This window comes from Malania oleifera, chromosome 6, assembly GCF_029873635.1.
Source record: "Malania oleifera isolate guangnan ecotype guangnan chromosome 6, ASM2987363v1, whole genome shotgun sequence".
In the NCBI taxonomy this organism is placed as follows: Eukaryota; Viridiplantae; Streptophyta; class Magnoliopsida; order Santalales; family Ximeniaceae; genus Malania; species Malania oleifera.
In genome coordinates, this window is record NC_080422.1 from 14,216,195 (window position 1) to 14,229,205 (window position 13,011).

The 13,011-nt window shown below is 34.7% G+C and overlaps 1 protein-coding gene across 2 annotated transcripts; it reads right to left on the reverse strand.

Annotated features, from left to right (window-relative positions):
* Window positions 1–8,241: 8,241 nt before the first annotated feature.
* Window positions 8,242–12,600, reverse strand: LOC131157756 (sulfite exporter TauE/SafE family protein 3-like). 2 transcript variants are annotated; one of them, XM_058112116.1, is made up of 12 exons: window positions 11,847–12,600; window positions 11,412–11,571; window positions 10,682–10,882; window positions 10,536–10,600; window positions 10,406–10,433; window positions 10,202–10,293; window positions 10,042–10,128; window positions 9,884–9,934; window positions 9,482–9,703; window positions 9,044–9,137; window positions 8,738–8,878; window positions 8,242–8,592 (listed from the first exon to the last, which is right to left on the reverse strand). In XM_058112116.1, the coding sequence occupies exons 1-12, from the start codon at window positions 12,063–12,065 to the stop codon at window positions 8,507–8,509; spliced, it is 1,446 nt and encodes a 481-aa protein (XP_057968099.1). In that variant the 5' UTR covers window positions 12,066–12,600; the 3' UTR covers window positions 8,242–8,506. The 2 variants fall into 2 exon arrangements, with proteins under 2 accessions (XP_057968099.1, XP_057968098.1); XM_058112115.1 differs by having other exon boundaries at window positions 8,242–8,878.
* Between the last annotated feature and the right edge of the window lie 411 nt (window positions 12,601–13,011).

Consider the following 13,011-nt stretch of genomic DNA (forward strand, 5'->3'; position numbering starts at 1 on the left):
ATTTTCCCACTTTAGGAAAATCAAATATAAGGTTAAATGATAATTGGTATTCATTATTTTCCCATTTGAATAATGAATACATTTAACCATAATTTGAATGTAACTTCAATTAGCATGAAGTTATTAAGATTTTGAATTGTGATGATAATTAATTGCAAATTTAAAGCAATTAATTAAGTTACTCAAAATAAACAATTACTAAAGTAAAAATGAAAATTTTAATAGGAGTGTAAAATTAGAATTCAATTATTAAACGTAATCAAGATATTCGTGAATTAAGGGCCGGAGTTTAATATTTGGGCGTCATAAAATATTACCTTCTCATTCTTCAACATTTTTATAAAAGAGTTTTAAATTTTATTTTAATTATTTTTAAATTTTTATAATATGAAATAAATTAAAAAAGTGAATATTTTGTAACCATTAAAAAATCATATATATATATATATATATATATATATATATATATATATATGTTAAAAATAGGTCAAATGCTTTTAAACAAATTAATTTGTTGAGTGAGCAGTTTATTTGTATTTAGAAGTTATAAAATAGAAGTAAATCAGTTTAAAACCTAAAAAATAAAAATAAAAATAAAAATGACAAACTGCCCAAATATCGATTCAAAAAATTCTTTAAAACATTATTTTATAGCTTGATTTCGGTTCTCACTTTAAGAAACTAGATTTAATTTTCAGTTTTATTATTTTTTAGGAGATTATGGGAGTGGAGGATTTAATATAAAGTTTTAAAAAAATTTTGCTTGAGTTTTTAAATTAAAGTTATCTTATTGCATTATTTATATATCAATAATCCATAAATTTTATAATTAAAAGATAATTTATTAAGGTTGCGAGCATTTAAAAAAATAAAAAAGATAACTTTCGTGTCGATATTTTGAATATTCTTTCGTTTTCTTGGGAGAATAATTTTTAAATCCAAAGTGCAGGTGCTAATAGACTAGTCCCTTTGCTCAATTATCTTTCCAAAACATGTTATCATTTTTTAAAAAATATATATTAAAAGAATTTATTTTCCGATTTATTACGCAGAAGAAATTATTTCCCGATTTATTACACAGGAGAATTTATTACCCAGAAAAATTTATTTCCCGATTTATCATTTTTTTTAAAATATATATTAAATTTTTTTTTTTTGGAGCGGAATGACACGTGGCAAATCTCGCTACTTGAAGTAGCGACTATCGAGATTATATCAAAGTTATTCCGAGAATTATTTTCCCAAAAAAGGTATTATTTAATATTTAAAAAAAAAAGATAAAATGGGAAAAACTCAACAAAAGGGTCAAGTGGTAGGGAGTGAGAATGTAATGGGGGTAAAAGGGATGAGAGAGATATGTTCTAATTGTATTTTTAAGGATTTATAATGAATTTTTAATTACTTGTGTTAATATTTATATGGTTATTTTCTTGTATATGAATAATACAAGTAGTCTTTTTTACTATGGTATTTTATTGCCTTGGATTGTGATATATCTTATTACTTTAGTATCATTTCGTATATATGAACGTCTTTGCTCGTGTGATATTGTATCAGTCCTAGTTTCTCATAGGTATTGAGACTTATGTGGCACCCGTGCTTGCAGGCTTGAACATGTGACTATTTGCTAATTCGTTTTTTGGTGTTTTTAGAAGGAGGGGGGGGGGGGGAGAGCTCTCAACGAGTGCCACACGACCCTTGCTTGAGTCCTATTTTTTGTAAGAATAAAATAGAGAAATATTACACATTAGAAAATGCTTCAAAGCACGTTATTATGTCATTTTCCTTAAAACGTTATTTGTCTCTACCAGATTGGTGTGTATTAAGTCAGTAAATACGTTTTCAGGATACAATGAAACCTAAAATATAATCTGATATTAGTTTGCGTTAAATAGATAGAATTATGCTTTTTTCGAAAGGTTGCATCTGTTTAAATCACGAAACAGATTCGACCTGCTCGCACTAGGCGTGGACCTGGTCGCGCCAGGTGTTGACCGGGTCGCACCAGGCATTGACCTAGTCGTGCCTTGATCGAGACTCTCAGGAAAATCAATTATTCATTCATGTTCAGTCGATGGTACCGTAAACCAGGTTGCACCTGGTCTCCTGGTTGCGCTACTTGATCTTAAAAATATAATAAGATTAATTTTTAAGTTATCTGATCATGATCAACGGTCACAATCTCGTAACAATGCAAGCGTCCAAAGTGTTAAGTGCTTGTAAACCAACTAAATGCGCCACTAGCACCCTACAGCCCACACCACGTTCGCGCAAGTGCGAGTGTGTGTGCAGACGGTGCGAAACACTACAGTACACACTAGCACTTTTTCTAAACCAATTTTAAGGGATTATTCTATCTTATCATTTATTAATAACCTTTCTTTTTCCACTTTTTTCAATGTGGGACAAACTCACATAACATTAAATACTCCTCATGAATGTTTTAGAAAACATAGAAAAGGAAGACTTTGAAAACCCATAAAATCATATATTTTAGAAAATATTTCAACATTCCCCCCACCATTTTCAAAATATAGATGAAAAACTATTTATTCATATAAGAGATAATTTATACATAAATGAAGGTGTTTTTAGAACTTGAACCTTTACTTAATGAATAAATATCAAAGTTGATTAGGATTTCATAGTAAACGAACTTTGGACTAACAATCCTCTTTTGATTAACCAGATACATATCACACACAAATTATCAGATCTTTGGGTGTTACTAAAAGCCGACACATGGATTGGCCTTGCGTCTATCAATTTGATAAGTGCTTTAGAGATAAATCCTTTTCTCATAGGAAGTGACACCACTTCTGACACTCATATAGGTAGGTTTATCAAAGGTACAGCTATAATTAAAGAACCTCATAGAACCTGTTATAATCCTATTAAGATCTTAAGCTCAACCTTTACCTTTTTTCACATTACAGGTACAAGACACTATTTTCTTTGGGATGGATTATGTGACACATATACATTTTAGTGCTTTCAGTTACTACATATAATGTACTTTACTTATTGAACTCAAGAGTTTGAAAATTTCAAATGTTAAGTCGAGTTTCCATCATTGGTGACTATAAGTTATGGATTTAAGTCCCATCCCCTTTGATTTTTTCTAGACCATGTCTCTTGCAAGTCCTTTTGTTAATGGGTTAGCCAAATTTTGTCTTGATCTCACAAAATCTATGGTAATTACACCATTAGTAATTAATTGCCTCACTTAACTATGACTTAGGCCAATATGTTTGAATTTACCATTATTGTCATGCCCCGAACCTAGAAATGGGCCCCAGGGTGTGATTCGATAACCTAACCTATCTTTGTATCATACAAACATCCATGATACTATACAAAACGAAGGTCCGACCCTGTAGGGCTCATGGATACCTTATACACAATCACATACACATGATATACGCAGCAGAATAATTCAACCAATTACATTCATTATACCATACCATATCATACCATACCAGAGTCTACGTCCAACACAATACAAAACATAACTCTCGAGTGTCTACATAACCAAAATGACGCAACGACTACAGTTTAGTACTTACACAAGTACTTATAAAAAGCTAACCAAAACCACACTCCCAAATCGCTAGAACGCTAGGTTCAGCTGCCTGAAGGACCTGAAACACATGTGTAAAATTGGGGTGAGACACTTCTCAGTAAGGGCGAATCAAGTTATATCGGTGTGTGAGCATATGAGTGTTATTTCAACATTAAAACATAACATTTCGCAATTTCAGTATGTTCACAAATAGTCGTCCACATCCGTAATTAAACCGAATTACAACACTTGTCCACATCGGAGTTAAACCAGATGTCTTGATTCATCGATATTAAACCAGATGTCTCGACTCATTGGAATTAAAACCAGATTACACACCTGTCCACATTGGAATTAAACCGGATGTCTTGGCTCATCGGTAGCGAACAGGATGCCACAACTCGTCGATAATTAAACCGGATGCTAACCAAATAGTAACAATCATCACAGAGAACCTCGGTATTTAACTAGCATTAGTTTTCCACAGTTTCCTGAAAGCAATTTGGAACCACAGTTCCTATATCTCATTTCAACAATTCACAACTCAAATTATTTCAAATATACCAACTCATGCCACACTTATTTGGGTACATAAATAATCACACAACATTTGATCTAAGGATACATTTTAACATAAATGAAGGTGCAGTCATCTCTATATTATAGTTTATTCAAATATATGATTTTCCAATAGAAACTGAGATGATATCCGAAACCCCAATTTTTCCAAAAATTGTAAACCCGAAAAATCCCATAATTTCACCTAGTAGAATTTCCAAAATAAGTATTCAAAACGTACATATCATCGTAAACCACAGTTTTACTAATTCAGATTTTAAAAATAACTGATATAAACAGAATCTCTTTACCTTTTCTCGAAAACCGAAATACGAACCTAAACCGTCCAAAACAGCAACACGGGATCCCAAAAACCTAAAAATTGAAGAACATAATTTCAATACAATCCTATTTAACATAGATATATCGAACCAAAAACGGATTTAGACCCTTCCCTCAATTTTAGGGTAAAATTTGGAAATCCTCAAAGCAAAGATCTGATCCGCTATAATTGTAATGACCCAAAAAATTTTGACTATTTAAAATAACAAAGAAGGATAATAAGGGAAAAGAGGAAATAGAAGAAAAGGGAAAAGAAGTTGGAAAAGGAAATGAGCAGGTGCCCGTCGACAGGTTGGATTTTCTCATCGACAAGCAGTCTTCAAAGCATCGTCATCAAGTAGCATGTCTCGTCGATGAGGGTTTACCGAGAGAGGGTTTTGAATACTTGAATTTCGTTGACGAGTTCCCGATCTTGTCCACGAGTGGTGTTCTTGGACTTGTCGACGAGTCTAGGTGTCTCGTCGACAAGGCCATGTGGCAAGTTGCTTATAAATAGGGAGAAATCAAATTTTTCAGCGAGAATTTCATTTCTCCTTTTGTTTCTCTCTCTAAGCCACAGATCCTCTACCTTCTCTCTTTGATTCTGGGCCGGATTTAACTCAATTCGACGATCGAAAGCTACCACGAGACTCTTGGGAAGATTCTCTACAATATAGGTGAAGCGGATTTTCGATTTGAGAAGTTTGGGAAACATCCCAAAACCAAGGTAAGTGTGTTATTTTGGAACTTTCTTAACAAATATTGTTATTTGGAGCCTAAGAAGTATTATATGAGTATTTTTTCTAAGATTTGAGGAATGTGGAATTTTTGGAATACAAGGTCTCATTTTGTTTGGATTTTAGGCAGGAATCCCGAGGAGCAGGTAAGAGGAAATATTTTATAATAGCTTTTTAACAATTTTAAATGACTAATTTCGGGTATAATTTCTACATATTTAGGTATAATTTTATGAAACATCCTGGTATTGAAAATACTGATTATATATATATATATATATATATATATATATATTATATTGGGAAAAACTATGTGGTTGAAACCATTCTTATTAATTGAATGATTGTGAGCATCGGTGAATAATGAATCATTGTGATTGTGAATACTGTTGGATTGCGAACTCTATTTGGTTGAAAATGCCGGATGATTGTGTGTACTGTGGTAGAATTGTGGATGTGTTGAAATATTAGGTTTGTTGTTGACTTGTGTTGTGGTATGAAAAGGTCGTTATATCGTACCTAGTATAACCGTCATATAACGTTGGCAGTGGTATGAGGAGGTCCTTATATGAGCGTTTATATTGGGAGGTAAACATTGGTAGTGATATGAGGAGGTTGTTTACCTATTTACCATGAACATAGTGTTTTTTTTTAACCTGTGTGGTTTGATTAGTCTTATGTGGACCAGTCTTGTGTGGATATATATGCTATGTGATTGGTTTGTCTGTATGGATGTGTGTGTTAGAGTTCTATGTAGACGAATACATATTGTGTGGATGTAGACCCTGTGTGGGTATGATTAAGGAATGTATGATTATCCTGTGTGGATTGATTGTGAAATGCATATATGTGTGGGGTTCCGTGAAATGAATATTGTTGGCTACGTGTGATTTTAAATAATTAAGTATTTTGGGTAAAGTAGATTACTCTACCCGAGGGCTTGCTGAGGAAGGCGAGTACTCTGGTAATTACTTGTGAATACCAAAGTAGAAGGAAGCCACTTGTATGGGCTGGTGGCCTTCCCTATTCTTGGAGACTTTACCTGGATACATAACCCGAGGGTTTGTTGAGAAAGGTGAGTGCTCTGGTGTTAGCACTAAAGCAGAGGAAATCTACTTGTATGGGCGGGTAGACTTCTCTATTCTCGGGAATTATCAATAAAATATTTATGAAGGTGGGCACATGATTGGATGACAAAGACGTTGACCATGTTGTGATTATGAGCATGTTACTTTGGCTACTAGTGGATTGTGAACGCATTTGTATGGATATTTTGATTATATATTAAACACTTTAGTCACACATTGTTATAAATTATTTCTTCCTTATTGAGAGATGTCTCGCCCCGTCAATGATTTAATCTTTTCAGGTTATCCGGGTGATCGAGTTTAGATAGCTTCAGGGCGAGATAGTTTTGTGAGTGGTACCAGAACGAATATGTTTTCAGTTTTTATGTCATATATATTTTATTCAAGTTTTGTAAAATGAGGAATGAGTTTGTAATTATTATGGATTTATATGTGTAGATATAGAACTCTGATATATTTTGTTGAGGTTATATTATTATTTCCACTGCGTGAATGATATTAGAGATGCGTGTTGGTCTTTTGATTCTTGACAAAATTGTACTTCCTCTTCAATTTGTCTTTTTTGGGATGTTGGGGTTGTTTATAACTGTCTCCTTCTTCCATCATATGCACTTTGGAAGTATGCTCTTTTGCACCTTTTGGTTCTGCCTAAACACTTCTTCAACTTGGAAATGTTGGTCCAATTGTTCACGAGACATATCATCATTCCTGTGCTTCAAAGATTTTCTAATATCTTTCCAGGATTGATGTAACCTATCAATAGACTAAACAGAAATACATTAATCCATTTTCATTTTATGTTGAGTAAACTGGTTAAGGATATGCATAATTTCATGAAATTGCTCTACAACAGACCTATTATCAACCATGGTATAATTGAAAATTTTTCTAGTCAGAAATTTCTTACTAGTCGCATCATTTATGAAATTCTTAGTTTCAAGTGCATCCCACAACTCTTTTGCAGTAGTCATATTCTGATACAGATCGAACATAATGTTTGACATTGAATTACAAATGAGGCCTTTGCATATATAATAATCTTGTTCCCATTTAAGCCTTGTACGTCCTTGAGCCAAAGTCTCATTCTCATTCATAGCAAGTTTAGGGGTGGAAGAACATACACCACTTTGAGACTCACAAGAAGAAAGTGCATATTTTTTTGCGTTTTGAAATTGTAAGAATAAAATAGAGAAATACTGCAAATTAGAAAATGCGCCACTAATGCTCTCCAGCCCATGTCACGCGCGTGCATGAGTGCGTTTGTGGACGGTGCAAAGCACTAGAGTACACACTAACACTTTCTCTAAATCAACTTTTATGGATTATTCCACTTTATCATTTATTAATGACCTTTCCTTTCCAACTTTTTCCAATGTTGGACAAACTCATACAACATTAAATACTCCTCATAAATGTTATATAAACACATAAAAGGAAGACTTTGAAAACCCATAAAATCATATATTTTAGAACCCATAAAACCCAAAAACTCTTTTTCAATAGCCATATTCTGATAAAGATCGAACAGATTGTTTGACATTGAATTACAAATGTGGCATTTGCATATATAATCATCTTATTCCCATTTAAGCCTTGTACGTCCTTGAGCCAAAGTCTCATTCTCATTCACAACAAGTTTAGGGGTGGTAAGTACATACACCACTTTGAGACTTACAAGAAGAAAATGCAACTTTTTCTGCGTTTTAAAATTGTAAGAATAAAATAGAAAAATATTGCAAATTAGAAATGCACCACTAGCCCCCTATAGCCCATGCCATGCGCGTGCGCGAGTGCATTTGTGGACGGTACGAAGCATTAGAGTACACACTAACAATTTCTCTAAACCAACTTTAAGAGATTATTCCACTTTATCATTTATTAATGACCTTTCCTTTCTGGCTTTTTTCAATGTGGGACAAACCCATATAACATTAAATACTCCTTAAATGTTTTAGAAAGCACATAAAAGGAAGACTTTGAAAACCCATAATATCATATATTTTAAAAAATATTTCAACATTTTTGGGGTCCGTAACACCAAGCATACATAAAATTTAAGAGGCTGCTGCACTGAAAGCAACAATTATCTCTTTGATCCGACTAATTCAAAATTTGGAACAAAAATATCAAGAAAATCTTGAAGCTTACAAAGATAGAATTGCAACAAGGAGATTTAAACTAGTGTGTTGGAGGGGTTAGGAAGGACGAGGAAGGAAAAAAAAAAAGAGAAATATTCAACATCAAGCATCACTTGAGCATAGGCTCTCAAATCCCATGTACTCCTTCTCCTCAATCTTCTTAATCATGTCTGCAATGCCAACTCCACCTGTTAAAAGGACAAAACAAAAACATTTCAGAGCTAAGAACAATGGTGGGAAATCCTTCCATTATGATAATTCCAACTGTTTCAAGGTTCAATATAAGAATCTTGGATGTTTGAGTGGAGTTGCATCCTAGTGAATCATGCTTACCTAGTGAGATTGCGCTCACAAAAATTGTGAAAGCCAAGATGAAAATAATTAGAGATGCTCTTCCCAGTATGATGATCAATTTTTTTACCAAGTGTTGCCCTACCAAAGCAGAAACAGCAGCAACGGCAACAAAATAGAGAGCTGCGAAGATGGATTGGAAAACAATAAATGCATCAACCCAACAAACATCGGCAAATACAAATTTGAATAAAGAAAAGAAAATATCTGCACAATGCGTTTGGCTTATGGTCTATGCACAATCACTGAACCTTACAGAAACAGAATGAAATTGGCCCAATGACTCACCGTAAGGAACTGGAAAACGCTTCAACAGGTAATACTCTACAACAGACATGGACGAGGAAAATGTCATGGCAAAAGTGGCAGTGGCACTTGACACCTGACCAAAAAAAGTTCTAAACTGGTAAATCCACAAAAACTAAATCAACTATAAGATGACATATTGAATGGCAACTTCATAGGATGAATAGCTTGAAATGGACATTAGAATAATTTCTTGCTACTTCCAAATGTCCTTTATAAGCATTGGACATGGAAATGAGACACAATTTAAATCAATATTTCTCATTCAATAACAAAACACCTCTTTCTTTTAACTTCTCCAAAAAAGCAATTTTGCCTCTTCAGGAATTACTTCAATAATGATCTTACTTGCAGGTATCAATCAAACAGAGGATTGCATTACATAGATTTAATAGACTTTAGCGAAATTAAGAAAAATACCTGAGGGGGGACTCCCAGCTCCAGAAACAGAGGTCCCAAAATAAATCCTCCACCAAGACCAAGCAGTCCACCAACAATTCCAGCCAGTATGCCACAAGCACAGTAAAGAATCAGCTGGTGCACTCGCCAGTTGGTGCCCGCTTCTCCTTTGGATGCAATCACTCTCCGCCCTTTGTACAGGTTATATGCCTGAAAGGCAGACACTCCAACTGCCACAGGGATCTGAAAAAGAAGTAGGAAAGTTAATCCTGATGGCTTACAACCAGGATTCAAAAATTTTAAGATTAAGTCCGCAGCTTATCAAATGTTTGTAGTGCCTCAAGCATGAGGCTGTGATCTCAACTCAAACAGGCGGATTTAAAAACACCTTTTCATATCTTTTATCATAGTCTAGGAAGGTACCTGCAACAGATTTAATACCCAATATACTGCTGAACAAGTTGTTGTCTCATTCTGCAGCCAACAAAACATTAGTTTAGAGTAGTTCATAAAAGCATGGAAGCAAGTGAAAATCTAAAAATAAAGGCTCTTAACAATGTAAACAAGATACTTTGAAAAACCTTGGCTATCTCCAATGCAAGGATTATAATCCAGACAGCAGAAAGAATGCCAAGTTCCTTCCAGTAGATGTTCTCTAGAATAGAGACCTGGAATACTAGTGGAGTTAGGAGAGTTATAAACAACAAATCACAAAGAAACATGCTGCAAAGAAAGACCTACCCCTTTTTCTTCAGATTCTTTGGTTGCTGGTTGAGTGTCATTGCTTGGGCCTCCAGGTAAAGGTTCGTATTCTACTTCTGCGCCATTATTACCTGATTAGAGAGCATAGAATCATAAATGGTTGATTCATCAATTTATTCAATATCATTTCAGCAAGAAGTTTGTCACAATATTAGAAAGCAAATAGGTAACGGATCAACTCACCAGATGATTCCAAGCGTCTAGCAGCCTCCTGCAAAGTCAGGCACATTAAACAAGGGACAGGAAGATGTATTATAGATCAATCAAAACATATAAAACTTAATATTAGAAAATGATGGCATGTCAAACAAACCTTTTTTATTATGGTCTCCTTCTTCCATGTTTCAACACCCTTAAGAAATGCTCTAGTTGATGTACCTGCAGGTCACCTTTAGCTTTACTAATCAAGGAAGTTATCTGAGATGAGAACATTGATAAAATAACAATTCAGGAAATTACCAATGAATAAAATAATCAGCAAAACTGTGACCATCCAATCGGCGAAAATCACATTGAAAGCAACTCCAATACTGATCCCCAGCACCAGCATTGGTTGGAATAGAAGTGCCAAATCATAGTCAATAACGGGCAGGTCAAGCGTGGGATGCCTTTGCTTAAGATTGTAGTAAACAGATGTGCCAGCTGCACCCATGATCATACCTAATCAAATAAACAAAAACCAAATACCAAAGATTAAACTGTTGGCACATTCTGATGGGAGTGATGGAAGAGAAATGATGCACACAAAATTAAAGCCACAGAAACAACCTTTCCATAGCAAGGCATTCAACCTCTGGTTCAAATACACATCCACCTCATGGATCAATGAGATATACACATCCACCTCATAGATCAATGAGATTGTAACTTTAAAAAGAAACTGGGGGAAGGAAAAGCAGTAGAATAAATGTCTGCAACATGCCAAATTGCCTAATTAGCTGCAGGGCCTTTTTTTTATTTTTTCTCTTCATGAAAGTGGGAAACAAAAACTTGGAAAACATTATAGGTCTAGAAATTCTGATTTAAATTGGCAAATAGTCTTCGTTTTGCGCTTGCAGCCATCCGAAGATGTAAACAAACTCACCAAATAAAATAAAAATGCTATTCAGATGTGAAGTTTCAATGTTTCATGATGGTTTGAAACTGCTGATGGAAGTATTTAGACAGAAGGGTAGATCTCATCTCTCACATTTTGATATAGCCGTCGAGGATTTAGCATCAAACCCGATAATCAGCTTGAGCATGGGAACAAAAATGCCGCCCCCACCGACACCGCCCACGCTTCCAAATGCTGCTCCAAAGAATCCAATTATAGTCCCCACAATAATTTTCCATCCGAATTTCATTTTCTGTAAAGCCAATTTCACAAATTCGAATTATTTCCACGATTCTCAACATCAAATTTCACAGAATTTAGAACCAAAAGGGCAAATAATTTACTACAATTAAACATCAAAACACACAGATTGCCGCACGCACCAACATCCAAAAAACAAGAATCCAAGTACACATAGCAAACCCATCTTGCATTTGCCATTATAATCAAATACAAGAACACGAAATCTTTTTTGTTTTTTGTTTTTTTTAAACAGCACCATTAAAGCTAAATGAAGATATGAGTTACCGGCCAAACGCGTTCGTAACGCAGTCGTCCAGGTTGCCATAGGAAGTTCAGCACTTTCACAATGAAATCTGATTCAACCTCTTCAGTTTCAGCAGAAGTTAAAGCTTCATCTCCCAAGCTTGGCTTTGTCGACACAAGCACAAAAACTATAAGAAGAACACTAATCACGACCACTACCAGTAATCTCAAATCCCAAAATTTTGAACCTGTCTCAGCCATCAGCTCGCTCAATCGCTGCTTCCTCTCTCTCCCTTTCTCTAAAACAGATCGACTCTCCTCTTTGCTCCCACACCCACCCCCAAATGCAAAAACTCAAAACTTCAAAATTGAACCGAAATATGGGGTCGAGGTTGCTTAATTTCCACAGCTTTTCTCCAACTCAGGCGCTCAGAGTCGCTTTCTTCCCCGATAATAAGCAAAACTTAGAACCCAGCTTTCACATTCTCAGAACACTCCAACCTCTGGCTCTGCTGCAAACGAAGTCAAACCTCTGTCAAAGCCGGAGCTTGAGGATGAGGCGGGGAGAGGGGGGAAACGACCTCAGGTTGAACGAGAGGTGAATTGCTGAGAGAGAGGAGAGAGGAATGAGCTGTAGAGAAGCTTTCACAGAGCAACAATGGAGGGATATCCTCTCTCTCGCTCTCTCTCTCTGGACGAAGACGGACGCAGAGCTTGCCCTTTTTGGTACCGGCTGTCTTGCTCGTTGTTGTCTTCCCGGTTGCCCCAATCAGTGAGCAGTCACTCTTTTTTATCCAATCATAATAAATATATAGATATATAAATTCAAGTGGTAAAAGAAAGGTGGACCCACCAAAACCATAACAAAATTAATATGATCTTGTCACATCCCTAAAAAAATAATTATAATAATTTAATTTAGGTACTAAAATATAAATACATGATAAATTTACATTAGCCTCGATATATATATATATATATATTTATTGTACTTAATATTTTCTTATAATATATGAGCACACAAAATTCTCTCCTTATTTTTTTCAAACCTCAAAGGCTTATGATATAGAATATTTTGTCAAAAAAAAATAAAAAAAATACAATTAACGTCTTACAAAACTCTTCCAAATTTGAGACTTACTATTCATACAATATTATATTTATGTTTAGACTCATAGTGACTAGCATTATTAAAAATAGAACACTT